At 51.5% G+C, this 14,855-nt stretch overlaps 1 protein-coding gene across 2 annotated transcripts in view; it reads left to right on the forward strand.

Moving 5' to 3' along the window:
- Nucleotides 1-13,457, forward strand: part of GPT2 (glutamic--pyruvic transaminase 2) — a 33,656-nt gene extending 20,199 nt beyond the window's left edge. For both annotated transcript variants that reach the window (XM_082437719.1, XM_082437720.1), the window contains 6 exons: nucleotides 579-658; nucleotides 2,710-2,846; nucleotides 6,798-6,972; nucleotides 8,494-8,649; nucleotides 9,684-9,796; nucleotides 11,037-13,457. In XM_082437719.1, coding sequence (XP_082293845.1) covers nucleotides 579-658; nucleotides 2,710-2,846; nucleotides 6,798-6,972; nucleotides 8,494-8,649; nucleotides 9,684-9,796; nucleotides 11,037-11,127 — 752 coding nt within the window. In that variant the 3' untranslated portion in view covers nucleotides 11,128-13,457. The remainder of the gene's footprint in view (nucleotides 1-578; nucleotides 659-2,709; nucleotides 2,847-6,797; nucleotides 6,973-8,493; nucleotides 8,650-9,683; nucleotides 9,797-11,036) is intronic.
- Nucleotides 13,458-14,855: the final 1,398 nt, after the last annotated feature.

Here is a 14,855-nt window from a genome sequence, read left to right on the forward strand (position 1 = left end):
GAGAAGCCAGAGCTGGCAGGCAGTCTCATTTCATTTAGAGCTTATTCCACAGTATTTACCGGGGCCCTGCTGAGTGCTGGCTTTGAGGGTCAGCACTGAGCCTGCAGACCTTGTCCCTGCCTCACCGAGCTTGTGTGGGGAGAAGGTGTAGCCAGTGCAGTTCTCCTGGTGCTGCCGCTGTGGGGTAAGGAGGGGAGTGGGGCTGAATGATTTAACTCCTTCAGTTTAATTTTCCTGTTCTCCATGATGCTTTCATGCCTTCTTGCCCTCCAGCACAGATTAATACAAATATACCCCCCCCCCCACACACACACACCTCCAATAAGAATAACAAGAAAGTTGGGTGTGAAACACTGCTCCCTCCACATACCCAGCTTAAGTGAGTCAGAGGGATGGGGCTGACTGTCGGGGCTCCCTGGAGGTTGACTGAACCCCCCCAGTCACAGCAGCTAGGGAGGGTGGTCCCACAGGGTCCCGGGGAACACAGATACCTGAGTGATTCTGACTGGGGTTCTTACCTAGGGACAATTTAAACAGCATTACAACCTACCTTCTGCTTTTGTTTGGGGACTTTTTAGGTCAGGTGCAGAGCAGAAAGTGCATAGAAGACGTGATTCACTTTGCCTGGGAGGAGAAGCTCTTTCTCCTGGCTGATGAGGTAAGAGCGGCCTTGGCTCTCAGAGGTGAGGGTGCACTTTCTCTTCTGGGAGAGGGAGCCAGGCCTGGTTGTTCTATAGCCAGAGAGAACTTTCTAGGTGTTGGAAGAGAGATTCTAACAAGGTTGAGGATGTTCAGTGTTACACCCTGTGAGACTGTGACCAAAAATCATCCCAACATTGGTTTGGCATCTTGGTTATAAGTTTCAGAAATCTAACCCAAACTACTTTAAGCTTGAAAAGTAAAAAGGTGGTAGGGTCTCTGGAGTGGGGCTGGATCCAGGAACTCAAACCATATCTTCCAGCTCTCATTCCATCCTGCTGCCTTGGCCTCACACACGGGCCTGCTATCTTCCCAGTCTAGAAAGAGAGCATTTCTTCCCGGTGGTTCCAGCAGAAGTCTCAGAATTGAGCCTCACTGGTGCAGCTCGGGTCAAACACCCATTGCTGAGCCAATTACTGTGGCCCAGTGGTTGCAATATGCAAACTGACCAGGCCCTGGGCACGGGGCAGTGTCTCTGCCCTGTGCCCCCAAACCTGCAGACAGAGCAGGGGAGGCTGTTCCCTGAGGCACATTGAGGGCCTCTTTCTCAAGCAGGGAGAGTGGGTGCTGGGTGGGCCTAATGCTGTGTCCCGTGAGGAGGGGAGTCTTAATTAACCCCCCACAGCTGCTGCTTCTTGAACCCCAGTTCTGGAGACAAGGCATGCCCATTCTTTTCCTGCAAGGAAAGAAATGAAAGACCCGTCGTATCCTGTTTTCATTTCTTCATTGCTGCATGACTTCTAGTTAGTCGCAGCTTCTAACACAGAAGCTTCATTTCTTTGCCCCTCAGCGCCCCCCCCCCCGCCCCACACACACAGCTTACCCACCAAATTGTTGCCGTGATAAATAGCAGATGGACCTAAAATCTTCATTTCTATAGGAGAGAATGGACAGCAGAGCGACCTGGGGCACAAACCTCTTCCCTCGGGGTCTGGGAAGGGAGGCGTGGGGCAGGAGGAAGCTCGGCCTGGCTTGTTGAAGGTGGAGCCGGCCTGACCCTCCTGCTGACCCACAGCACTCCAGAGAGCCTCGGTTTCCTTGATGTCCAAACTGGGTATGGGAAGCTCATCTCCCAGGGCAGATGGGACGCTTGCCTGTGGCGCGCTAGACAGTGCAGGGACAGGGAGGCGCTGCTCGCACCAGGGTGGGGGCTGCTGGGTCCAGTGTGGGGGCTGCTCGGTGCAATGTGGGTGCTGCTCGGTCCAGTGTGGGCGCTGCTCGGTCCAGTGTGGGGGCGGCTCGGTCCAGTGTGGGCGCTGCTCGGTCCAGTGTGGGCTGCTGGGTCCAGTGTGGGCGCTGCTCGGTCCAGTGTGGGCGCTTCTCACTCCAGTGTGGGTGCTGCTCGGTCCATTCTGAGGGCTGCTCGGTCCAGTGTGGGGGCTGCTCGGTCCATTCTGGGGGGCTGCTCGGTCTAGTGTGGGCACTTCTCGGTCGAGTGTGGGCGCTCTTTGGTCCAGTGTGGGCTGCTGGGTCCAGTGTGGAGGCTGCTCGGTCCAGTGTGGAGGCTGCTCGGTCCAGTGTGGGCGCTGCTCGGTCCAGTGTGGGCGCCGACAGCAGTGGTGGACAGAGAGCTGGGTGAGTGCCGTGAAGTGCGGAGGGTACACAGTTAGCACTTCAGGTGCGGAGGTCAGGACAGGTGCATGAACTGCTTTCACCACTCATCTTGTTGACGGAAGTGAACATCACACTCCGGGAGGAAACCTGCTTGGGCAGGTGGGGTACTTGATGTCGTCACTGGCACATGAGGCAGAAAGGAGGTCTGGAGACTGGGTGAGGTTCATGTGGGCGAATCCAGTGGGCATCCAGCGCGAGGCCTTCCCTCCTTGCTTGTTCTGGAAGGTTCCCTCAGGCACGTCTGGCTTGGCAGTGGTGTCCGAGGCTGGGCCTCACGGCAGGCTGCCTGGCTGCAGTTTGGCCCGGAGCACCTGTGCCCTCCCTCAGCTGCCACCTGGGTGGGTCAGGCTTCTGGGGGACTTGCGATGACTGTCTCCATCCCGTCCCCTCCTGCAGGTGTACCAGGACAACGTGTACTCTCCAGACTGCAGATTTCACTCCTTTAAGAAGGTGCTTTACGAGATGGGGCCCGAGTACTCCGGCAACGTGGAGCTCGCCTCCTTCCACTCCACCTCCAAGGGCTACATGGGCGAGTATGTGGGCCCCCACCTCCCTCTCGCTGCCCCTGGGCCTGCTTGGTCCCTGTGCTTCTCCGCCCTGCCCCACCTGTCTGCTGGATAGAGACGGCTGCCCTTATCCACCGTCTCTGCTGATCTAAGAAGCAGGAGGAGACAGGCCACACCTCCCCAAAGGGAGCACGGTGGTGTGAGGACAGACCTTGTGCAAGGGCTCGTGTATAATAAGGCTGTGATGAAAATGAAAACAGGACCTCACAGCAGCTTCCAGCGCTAGTGTTTTCTGCCAGCCATGTCGCTGTTGCTCTGACATTGACTGAACTCTGAGGGCCAGGGAAGGCAGGTTGAGTGGACAAATGCTGTCAGGCCAATAGGCCAAGCTCTGTGTGCAGGAGCTCTGTATGCACCCTGCCTTAGCACTGCGTGACCTCTGGGGCCAGAGTCAGCTTCAATCCTGTATTCATTCATTCAGCTAATATTTATTGAGCACCTGCTATGAGTCCAGTACTGATCTCGGCACTGAGGTTACAGCAGTGAGCAAACCACAGCCATCCCTGCCCTCACAGAGTTTTGCTTTAGTGAGGAGAGAGAGGCAATAGACAAACGAATATCACACGTCAAGTGGACAAAAATAATTAGAGAAGAGATGGGAATGCCGAGAGGTGGGGTCTGGTCACTGAGGAGTTGGCTTTTGAGTTAAGACCCATGGGAGGTGGTGTGGGGAGCTACACAGATGTCTGAGGAAAGTGCATTCCAGACAGAGGTAACAGCACGTGCAAAGGCCCTGAGGTGGAAGGAGCAGCTGTTTGAGGAGCGGCAAGGGGACTAGAAAGGAGTGAGAGAGAAAGTGGCAGAAGTTGAGACCAAAAAAAGTCATAGGAGGCCAGATCACCCGGGCTACTTAGGTTATTTTTTACTTTTACTCAGAGTGAGATGGGAACCCTTGGAGGGTTTACACAGAGGTGTGACTTCTCCTGACTTATGTTTTACCAGATTCTCTGGTTGCTGTGTGATGGGGGTAGGGACAGAAGTGGGCACTCGAGTCAGAAGGCTGTTATGGTCCAGGGGAGATATCGTGGGCCAGGGTAGAGGTGGGGAGAAGATGTTGGAATTTGGATATGATTGAAGGTGGAGTTGACAGGTGTTGCTTGATGGAAAAGGTGGGTGTGAGAGAGAGAAGTCAAGGATGGTTCCCAAGTTTTTTTGTTCAAACAGCAGGAAGGATAGAGTTGCCATCAATAGATGAGGATTGCTGTGTGTGAAGCAGGTTTTGGGGTAAAATTAGAAGTTGGTTTTGGATGTGTAGAATTTGCAGATGCCTATTGGATGTCCAGATGGAGATGGATGTGTGAGTCTGCAGCTCAGGGCTGATATCCAGCTGGAGATTAAAGTTTGTGAGATGTCGATGTATGAGTTGTTAGACAGATCTCTGAGCCCGGATGTCTCACCAGGGGTGAGTATAGATAGAGAAGAGGTCCAGGGACTGGGCCCAGGCCCTCCCTGCTCAGCAGTTAGGGGAGGACGGAGGAACCTACAAACGAGACTGAGATGGAAAGGCCAGTGCATTTACAGCTGAGGACATTCATTCCCCAGCGTTGTGGGAGTTCTGCTTTATGCCAGGTGTCAGGAGGGGGTCTGGAGGCCAGTGTAACTGTGAAGCTTCAAGAAATATTTTAGCCAGGTCAAGGGAGCTGTCCCCTTGGGATGGTCACCCAACTGTTCTTGGCTATATTTGATGTGGGCAGGGGTTGATTTACGCTGGTCTTTCTGGTCTACCCCAGTAGTGATGCTGCCTCCTTGCTAGACTTCATGTGTCGTGTAGCTCTTTTCCTAAACAAATATGTTCTCCATTAACTCATTTTTCAAACTCAAGTGTGTTTGTCACATACCTGCCCATCTCTCCATCTGTGTTACTGATGACTGTTTTAACGGTAATACCCTGGATGTCGGTAACCTGAGGTGGTATCCTGTTGCCCTCAGATCCTGATTACCTAGGATCAGACCGATTTGCCCAATTTGATATTCTGCTCATCAGCAGAGGATAAAGCAGAAAGTTTCTTCTTTCAACTTTGTTACAGGAAACGTTTCCGAGGTGCCAGAATTTATCTTCCTGCATTGGAAAAGCGAGTTGAGGGATCACATGGGGATCTGTCTCTGCCAGTTAATTCTGCAGCCTGATCCCAAAAGCGTTTTATTGAGTGTCTCATATCAGGGGCTCTGAGGTTGTGTGGGTGTGGTACACATACAGAGGAAGGCAGGAGCTGGTGCCTGCGTTTCTGTGCTTATTAGTCTGAATGTTATCAATCAAAGTCCAGAAAGTGTGACTGATGGAGCTGATTTCGTTCTGAAAGGTTTTTGTTTTGTTTTGTTTTTTTGTATGATCTCAGCTTATTTTCATGAGATTTGACTGTATATCAGTCAAGATCCTTTTGGAAATAAGTAACAGAAACTCAACTTGAACTGGCCTACATCAAAGAGGCTTTTTAAAAAATCCATATCAGGGGACTTCCCTGGTGGTCCAGTGGTAAAGAATCTGCCTTACAGGGACTTCCCTGGTGGCACAGTGGTTGAGAATCTGCCTGCCAATGCAGGGGACACGGGTTCGAGCCCTGGTCTGGGAAGATCCCACATGCTGCGGAGCAACTAGGCCCGTGAGCCACAACTACTGAGCCTGTGCGTCTGGGGCCTGTGCTCCTCAATGGGAGAGGCCACGACAGTGAGAGGCCCACGCACCGCGATGAAGAGTGGCCCCCACTTGCCGCAACTGGAGAAAGCTCTTGCACAGAAACGATGACCCAACGCAGCCAAAAATAGATAAAAATAAATTAATAAATTAAAAAAAAAAAAAAAAAGAATCCACATGCCAGTGCAGGGGACACGGGTTCGATTCCCTGGTCGGGGAAGATCCCACATGCCGCGGAGCAACTAAGCCCGTGCACCACAACTACTGAGCCTGCGCTCTACAGCCCTCGAGCCACAATACTGAAGCCCGCACACCTAGAGCCCATGCTCCGCAACAAGGGAAGCCACCGCAATGAGAAGCCCGCGCACCGCAACAAAGAGTAGCCCCTGCTCGCTGCAGCTAGAGAAAGCCCGCACGCAGCAACAAACACCCAACGCAGCCAAATAAAAAAATAAATAAATAATAAATAAAATTTAAAAAGTCAAGGAGTAAAGTTGAATCAGGGGGCTTAAAAGTGTCACCAGATCTCTGTTTCTGCTTTCTGGCTTTGTCTTGTTTTCTTTCTCAGCTCTGCTTTCCTTTTTATTTATTTATTTATTTTTGCCCGCACCGCGTGGCTTGTGGGATCTTAGTTCCCCGACCAGGAATTGAACCCTGGCCCTCAGCAGTGAAAGTGCCAAGTCCTAACCACTGGACCGCCAGGGAATTCCCTGCTTTGCTTTCCTTTGGGTTGGCTTTGTTTTCAGGCTTCAGAAAGTTCTAGCAAAGTCCTCAGGCTACTGCTCACATGCCCACCCCTCGAACCTGTGCAGGGGGTGCCTGGTCTGAATCACATGCCCCTTTGGAGCAGGGCCAGTATGTAAGTTAAGAGTCAGGCTAAGCTGCTCTAACCAAAAGGCCCCAAAATACAGTGGCTCAAACAAGATGGAAGTGTGTCTCTGTGATAACAGTCCAAAGGCACGGAGAGTCCAGGACTGGCTCTGCCCCATGAGGTCATTCAAAGATGGGCTGGTGGGCTGGCTCTGTCTTCTCAACGTGTGGCTAGCGCGGAGGCTGCTGTTCTGGCGTGTGCATTTCTCAGGAGGTGGGGAAAAGGAGAGAGGAAGGAGAGAGCACGCTTTTAAGGAAGTGATGTGGAATTTACACATATCACTCCCATTCCCTTTCCACTGGCAACACTCAGTGTTGTGCATGGGGATGTTTACAGAAGATTCTGGCCGGCTGGATGCACTTAGTAGAGGTCTCTCTGTGACTGGTGGGTCCTCTCCCCATCTTCAACCTTTTAGGTGTGGCTACAGAGGAGGCTACATGGAGGTGATCAACCTGCACCCTGAGATCAAGGGCCAGCTGGTAAAGCTGCTCTCGGTGCGTCTGTGCCCGCCAGTGTCTGGGCAGGCTGCCATGGACATCGTTGTGAACCCCCCGGTGCCAGGAGAGGAATCCTTCGAGCAGTTCAGCAGGGTGAGTCGGCTTGTCCCATGGCCTGTCTGCATCACTGCCGCGGCCAGTGTTCACCATGTATTGTCTCAACGGCCAGCCTCTGTCTAGATGGCCTCCCGGGGATGCTTGTTGTTCCACGTGGTGCCTGACCCACCCCAATGAGGTTAAGTCTCAGGATGCAGCTGGGCTGTATTTGAAGTGGGAGGACTGTTGCATGTGTGTGTGTGGGGAGGGTGCACCCCTTCCTCTTTCTCGCCTGTGAACACCACGGATGGGCAGGCGCCCAGAGGGAATGGCCTTGTGTCCTGAGAACACCCTGGGTGGGAGTGGGAGGGGAATGACTCTGTTACTAAACTAAAAGGGGGAAATGCATGAGCATGGCATTGATTCCAGGCCACGGGCCTGCCTGTGGCTTAAGACACAGCTGCAGGCTGTCCTTGCAGCTTGAAGTGATGCAGTCAGACCTTTTTAACTGCAAGTGACAAAAACCCAACTCTAAGTAGTTTAAACAGAAATGGAATTTATTGGTCATATAACCAAGAAGTCAGTTCCCAGCTGTTCTAGATTCACAACCTTTTTTAAAAATTGTGGTAAGATACACAGAACATGCAATTTACCATTTTGATCATTTTTAACTGAACAGTTTAATGCATAAAGTACAACTCAAATTGTTGTGCAACCATTACCACCATCCATCTCCAGAAACTTTTCATCATCCCAAACTGAAGCTCTGTACGCATTAAACAATAACTCCTCATTTCCCCCTCCCCCCAGCCCCTGGTAACCTCTGTTCTACTCTCTGTGAATATGACTACTCTAGGTACCTCATATACAGCATTTGTCTTGTGACTTTATTTCAATTAGCATGATGTCTTCAGGGTGTATCCCTGTTGTGTGTGTCAGACTGTGTCTCCTGTTTAAGGCTGAGTGGCATTCTGCTGTGTGTACATGCTACGTTTTGCTGATCCGTTCATCCACAGGCCACAGCTCTTCACCCACACATTCCAGTAGTACTTGCAGAAGCGCTGGGCTGCTTGCTCCAGCTTTGGACACATGTCCACCTCTGAGCCTGTCACTGATGTGCTTTGCCTGGATCACGTGCTCCAAACGCACCATATGGATTGGGGGAAGGGTGGCTCCCCAAAATGAAGTGGTGGGGCTGTCTCCTAGAAGCATGTTCTAGGGTGTTCCATCCAGGCCCAAGTTCATTCAGACCAATGCGCAGGGACTGGTTTTTCTCATTTTCAGGAATGACATCCTGGTACAAGAGTAGAACCCATGACACAGGCTACCTAGGACCTACCTGTGGCCCGTGTGCTCCTGCCCCAGGGCATGTGGCAGCCTCATGGGCTGAGCGTCTGTGGAAGAAGTTCCTGCAGAGGGATGTGTGTTTCGCCCACCTCCCCCATTTGCCGTGCTTATGCACACACAAGCTCACCTGCACCAGTCTGCCCCGACGCCCTAGTTTGAAGGGCTAGTTTCCGGGGTCTGGAGCCATGATGTCCAGAGATGCTAACTTCTGTGCTTTCTCTGTCTCATCAGGAGAAAGAGTCCGTCTTGGGTAACCTGGCCAAAAAAGCTAAGCTGACAGAAGACCTGTTTAACCAAGTCCCAGGAATTCACTGCAACCCCTTGCAGGGGGCCATGTACGCCTTTCCTCGAATCTTCATCCCTGCCAAAGCCATGGAGGCAGCTCAGGTCAGGGGTGCCAGGTCAGGGCTGGCTCTCTCACTGGGTTCACATGGGACTGCTTCTTGCCATGGGGAGCTAAAGTGTTGGCCCTAGAGGCTCTGAACTTTGTGTATCCGTTGGTCAGATGGTACTTAATGTGTAAAGATGACGGGCTCTCAGAGAGCCAGCCCTGCAGCATGCTGTGCTGAGGCGGCAGGTGTGAGGCCGCCCCCAGGTGAGCGGTGCGCTGAAGGCAGGTGCCCACGTGTGATGTGATGCATTTAAAACTGAACAGATGCTGGGGAAGCATCAAGAGCTGTCGCTTCCACCTGGCCACAGTACCCTAGAGCAGCGCTTCTCAAACTTGAGTGTGTACCTGGATCACCTGGGGTCCTGTAAAAATGCCGATACTGGTTCAAGAAGGCTTTGGAGGGGCCCAAGATTCTGCATTTCTAGTAAGTTCTCAGGTGGTGCCACAGACCCTGGTTTGAGGATCAAGGGCCAGAGCCGTATTTCTGAAAGTGTCCTCACACCCCCTTACCTCCTCAATACCTTGTTAAACATTCAAAATCTGGCCCCACCCCTCGGCCGATTGAATCAGAATTTCTGGTGTTGGAGCCTGAGAACCTATTTAACAGGTGGCCTGGTTGTGCAAACCGAAGTGTGAGAAGCACCAACAGTAGGGCCCCTGAGAGGCTTGTTCCTTAAGGCCCCCTGGGCAGAGATGTCAGGGCCCCGGCTTGGCGTATAGGAGGACACAGCCAGTCCTTGTGGAGCTGCTCCGTAGGGGTGGGGTACACAGGCAACAGGCTGGCACTCCGCACTGGAGAGCAGAAGCCCCGCAGCCCATGGCTGTCCCAAAGTGGCCTTTGGGTTCCTTGTTCCCGGTCCCAGCTGCCTACAGCACCCAGCATCCTGCCTTGGTTCTCACAGGAAGGGAGGGCAGAAGGGCCCTGCCATGGGAAAGAACCTGCCACCTCAAGTGTACTTGGCTTTGAGATTGTAATGTTTGTACAGTGCGAAACCAGGAATGAATCCTAAGTTCTGTCCCACTCCCACAGGCCCATAAGATGGCCCCCGACATGTTCTACTGCATGAAGCTCCTGGAGGAGATGGGCATCTGTGTCGTGCCTGGCAGCGGCTTTGGGCAGCGGGAAGGCACCTACCACTTCAGGTACCACTTCCTCTGCACCGGCGGGCTGGTCCCGGGTTTGTCTTGGGAAACTTGGGCTTCTTAACATCAAGGCACCTACAGAGACTGGGATATGTGGAGCCCCTGTCCCCCCATCCCACTCCCATTCTGTCCTGCTGCAGAGATAGCTGAGACCCTGCGCCAGGGACTAAGGAAGACTGTGGGCAACGCCAAGGTCATCTCCTTGACTGCTCTGTCTCCATCTATCACACGCCATCTGCAGTGTTCCCGTGCTGTGTTTTCTTTTCCTTCCCCTGTCCCTTTTCAACTCCGTGATGGTATCTTACAGCATCCAGGAGCTCAATAGCTTGTCCACTGCACCAAAAGCCTGCTGAGATGTTGCCTCCGAGACAGGGTGGAATTGCTGTGCCGCCTTTCACAGGCATGTGACTCTGCTGGGCAAGCCGGAGCAGCTCAGCCAGGTCCTCCGCTGAGGCCAGCTCTGTTCCAAACAGCACCCTCTCCATGCACGGCACTCTCAGATGTTTCCTGCGGCAGGTGCTAAAAAAAGAAATGTCATGGGCTTAGCACCTGGGGCTAAGTCTTGAGTCAGTGAAGGTCGTGGGTAGGGCCCCCCGCCAGTGGACAAACATGTGTGGGTGGTGTGGATGGCCTTTCCACCCTTGTTGGGTTCACCTTGGCACTTCACGGCTCATTCAAGAAGTGGTTACTTCTCGAGGGCTGCCCTTAAGGCTGGGAAGCAGGCTGACAGTATTGGAGGGAGGAGTTAGTTACCATGGCAACGTGGGAATTCCTATGGAGGAAAGTTATAACTGGAGGTTCTCACTATGAGACTGATGGTGGAGATGGAAAAGGCCTGTCTAGCAGGAGTGGAGTCTCGCTCTGTAGCCATAGGAAATACCAAGAGTCACACGCTCGAGAAAGCCCTATGCACCTCTCAGTGTTGGGCAGACCTTTTGTGATTATGGGTGGATATGTTAGTGAGCTGAGGTGCTGCCACCAGCTTATTGCTTTTGTTCACATGTATGAGTTGGGTAAAAAAATGTGTGAATGGTGGGAGAAAGTGGTTCAACAAGTGCCAGGTGCTGTCCAGGGCCTGGAGCCATCGCAGTGGACAAGACAGGCCTGTCCCTCCCCACGCAACTTGCCCGCACCTCCTGGTCTCTGCAGCCGCAGGTGGACGAGTGACCTGCCAGGTTCACTTCTCTCCCCTCTTCCAGAGCAACTCATGTCCGACTGACGCTGTTCTCTTTCCTGACAGAATGACCATTCTTCCTCCGGTGGAGAAGCTAAAGACGGTTCTACAGAAGGTGAAGGACTTTCACATAAAGTTCCTGGAGAAGTACGCGTGAGGACTCCTCAGGCCCCAGAGGGAGACCTGGCCCTCAGCCTTCCTCCTGATGCCCACCCAGCCCAGACTGGATTTGCCCCCCCACCAGCGACTCCGCCTCAGGCCCTACGAAGGCCACTGGTCGCTTTCATCGTCATTTTGCCCCAGGAGACTTCCTTCTTTGTGCCTTGATGTTGGGAACACCTCTCTTCTGAGCAAATGTGAATTGGGGTTGTCTCAGAAGCCCTGTTTTTTGATGCAACCAAAGTAGAGGGGACTTGCTCAGCGTATGTGGTGGTGTTCTCAGAATCTCTTGTTGTTGCTTTTGGAAAAATCTTTCGGGGTTGAAACAATCAGGGTGTGTTGGGTGAGCTGTTTCAGATCTGGAGAAACAAGGTGTCGGGAAATGTATAACTTAACCATGATGAGGACTGGAAATCCCAAACTCACCACCATGATCTGTGAAATAAAACCCTTAGCGGTGTGAAAATCTAGTCCTTCAAACAGGAGAGCCTAGAGTCCACTGGAGGCTCTGCCCTGCTGAGGCAGCCTGCTGAGGCAGCCTGCTCTCAGACAAGAATGGTAGGGGCAGCAGCGCATGGGGCTGGACCGCATGCCAGGCTAGGTGGTGGCGGGCACCGGGGGCTATGGCCAAGGTCAGAGGGTCCTGCAGGGGAGGAGTGGGTGTGAGCCAGGCTCCCATTTGAACCAGGCCTCCACGTGGGAGCACACAGCAGGTAGTAAGGACTCTGCACACACAAGGGCTTTGGGTGAAGGGTTCTCTTGGGCACGCTTAGGCTGGGACGCCCACCCAGGGGTCTCCCTGGACTCCAGGGGCACAGGGTTCAGCCCAGCAATATCCCAGTCACGTAGAGGGACTCTGCCTGGTGGCGTGTGGCTCCATCCCACTGTTACCCAACAACCAGTCTCACCCAAGGGCTTGAGTGAGCCTTTAGGTGATAGGAGGGCAAGGAAACACTGAAAATGTCCTAGTGAGGGAGGGGTGTCCTTAAGGACATGAAGACAGTTAAACCACACCCCCTTCCCATAGCGTTTGTTGAGTTGTCTCAAGCGGAATTTGGTCCATTTCCTAGCTCTTAATTGGTCAAAGTGCCTGGTAGCATGGCTGCTGTGTACATGTGATCCGATTCAAAGTTTATAGAAGTATTTTACCTTATATGCAAAGTGTTTTGCCTCCACATCTGCTTCTGGCTCCCCTCCCAGACTCTGCAGACTGTCCTGTAGCATCAGTCATCTCTCGGGGGGGTGGGAGTTGGGGGGGGTCATCCACCAAGTGCGCAGTTTCCCTGGTATGAGCAAACCTGGGTGCAGGGCCCAACCCGTGCTCCCAGAAAGTGGGCACTACGGGTGGCAGCAGACTTACGCCCTCTTCTCCTACTGTGGGCCTTCCCTGGTGGGCGGTTAGGGAAGCCAAGGCCAGCTCAGGAGTCTGGGGATCCAGCAAGTCCCAAAGTGGAATTGAAGGGACTGGAGAGAAATCTGAAAAGGCTAAAGGAGTGAGCTTTGAAAGCAGCCTCCTGTGCTATAAGTCCCATGCCGGGTCCATGCAGGGGATGCAATAGGAAACTTCAAACTGTCCTTACCCCGTAGCATTACAGTCCCTATGAAGAAAGTAGCCACAATCTCAAATAACAAAGAAGGGAATGTTTTGGGACTTCTTTTTCTTCCTTAAAAATTTGAGAAAATTGCACTTGTGCTTGTTGATGGTATAAAATCCAGGATGTGTCCCAGAGTTGTGAGATTTCTGGTGGAAAGGTTAAATAGTAGAAGCTAGTATATTTTTTATATTTTTGTAACAATTGCTTTTTTCATGGGGGGTGGGGTAGGGTTAGTCTTTGTAGTTTTAACAAGTCCAGTAGTTTTTTTATGAATCTCTTCAGATTATAAATAACCCCTAAAAACTTTGCAATGTTTACATGATTTTTTTAAAAAGATGTCATATACACTTGGTTTGGTTTTAAAATAAATGAGTAAAAACTTGATAAGGTCAGTTGGTTTAGGAGGTTAACTTCATTCAGGTAGGAACGCTGATCATGATAGATTTGATTTTCTGCAGATTCTGATGTCTTGTTTGGGCACCACCAGGGTAAGTCGTTTGTCATTTGGGGTCGCACTTTAAATCCACACCTGTGAAGTTTTCTGCTGTTCATCTAGATCTGCATGTGGGGATGCTGGGCTATACCTTGTTGGTCCATCCCTTTGCACCTTGAGGCCGGACTGGTTGTCCTCATGTTTGTGGATTTGCAGGAAGAGCTGTTTTCCAAAGGTAAAGGTACTTCATGATAAGCTCTGGTGGAAATTTCTGAACAATAAAATGTATGTCCAAAATGGTGACTGTGTTCAACTTGCTTTGTAGTTTAAATCTAAATATCAAGTGGACATCACTCATTGTATATCTTCACTCTTATGTTCATTCTTACATTCCTAAGTCACAGCTTTTCCGTTTCCATTTCTTCTTAGGTGTCAACTCCAAGGACCCTGGGCTGCTTTTTATTGCTTGAGGTGGGAAAACTTCACGGATTCTTTAAAATAGAATGTTGTTCAAATGAAAACAGACCTTAATTTTCTAGTGGGAGTGAAACAGGAAGTAGCAGCCTCTTCACAGGGGGCAGGGGAGGGCAGGCAGGCAGGGAGAGCCAGAGAAGCAGCCCTAAGGCCAGTGGGGAAAGGGGAGCTGCCTATACAAGGGATTTCATTCATTTCCCTAGCCTTTCCCAGATCCATGTCAATGTTAAAGTATGGTTCTGGGATTCAGAACTTTATTTTTCACTTAAAACAGAAACGTCTGTCTTTATTAAAGAAAATTTGGAAAATATATTTTTAAAAAAATAGGATTCTTTCAGGTGGAAGACATGGAAACCTACTCAAAGTAGCTTCAACAGAAGAGAATTTATTGTGTCATGTAAGAGGAATTTATTGAAATCCTGGAGGGATGCTGACTTTAGTTTTGATGTGCACTGTTAAGTGCAAAGCCTGCCTGTCTGTCTGTCCAGTTCTACATCGAAAAATCCCGCTGAAGGGCTCTGCCTTGGTCCACATGCCCTTCTCTGAACAGTCACTGTGGCCCTTGAGAATAGAGTCCTGTGGCCCTGTGCATGAGCGGTGGTAGACAAGGGCCTAGAATTGCCAGACCCATCAGGGCCATTGGAGGAGAAGCTGCTCCCCATAGGAATGGGGGCTGGAGGTGGTGCCACACCCACAAACCTCATTTAACCACAGGTGGCTCTTTAGAGAGGGGCTGGGGAAGGAGGTGGTGTGTTCAAGGCAGGTTGAAAGTCATTACTGGTTGATAACCAAGGGGACTGGAGATGCTCTGCACACACACACTGTACACACACATACACACACACCCAGGGACATGTGCATCTCCTTGTCTGGGGAGCAAACTTGGTGTAGTTTATTCTACAAAGAGTTTATTAAATGGACAAAGATGGGGAAATACAGTAATTATTCTAGACTATTTTTGGTATAGTGTTTGCTGTAACCACACCTAGAAAGCTTTCCAATGTTTGATTTGAAAGCATAAGCCACAGACTTCTAGGGAATGGGGAATCAGAAGCTAATAAGATGTGGCCACTGTTCTCAAAAAGCCTACAGATGGAATGGCCACCAGATGGTTCAGTGCTCAAATCCCATCCACCCAATAGTGCTGGGCTTAAAAGAAGTATGTGGGTGACGCATAGGAGGGAGGGGCTGATGCTGTACTCTGCCTAGTTGGGGGGCCTCTAC

Source organism: Balaenoptera physalus, assembly GCF_965194825.1.
Source record: "Balaenoptera physalus genome assembly, chromosome: 19".
In the NCBI taxonomy this organism is placed as follows: Eukaryota; Metazoa; Chordata; class Mammalia; order Artiodactyla; family Balaenopteridae; genus Balaenoptera; species Balaenoptera physalus.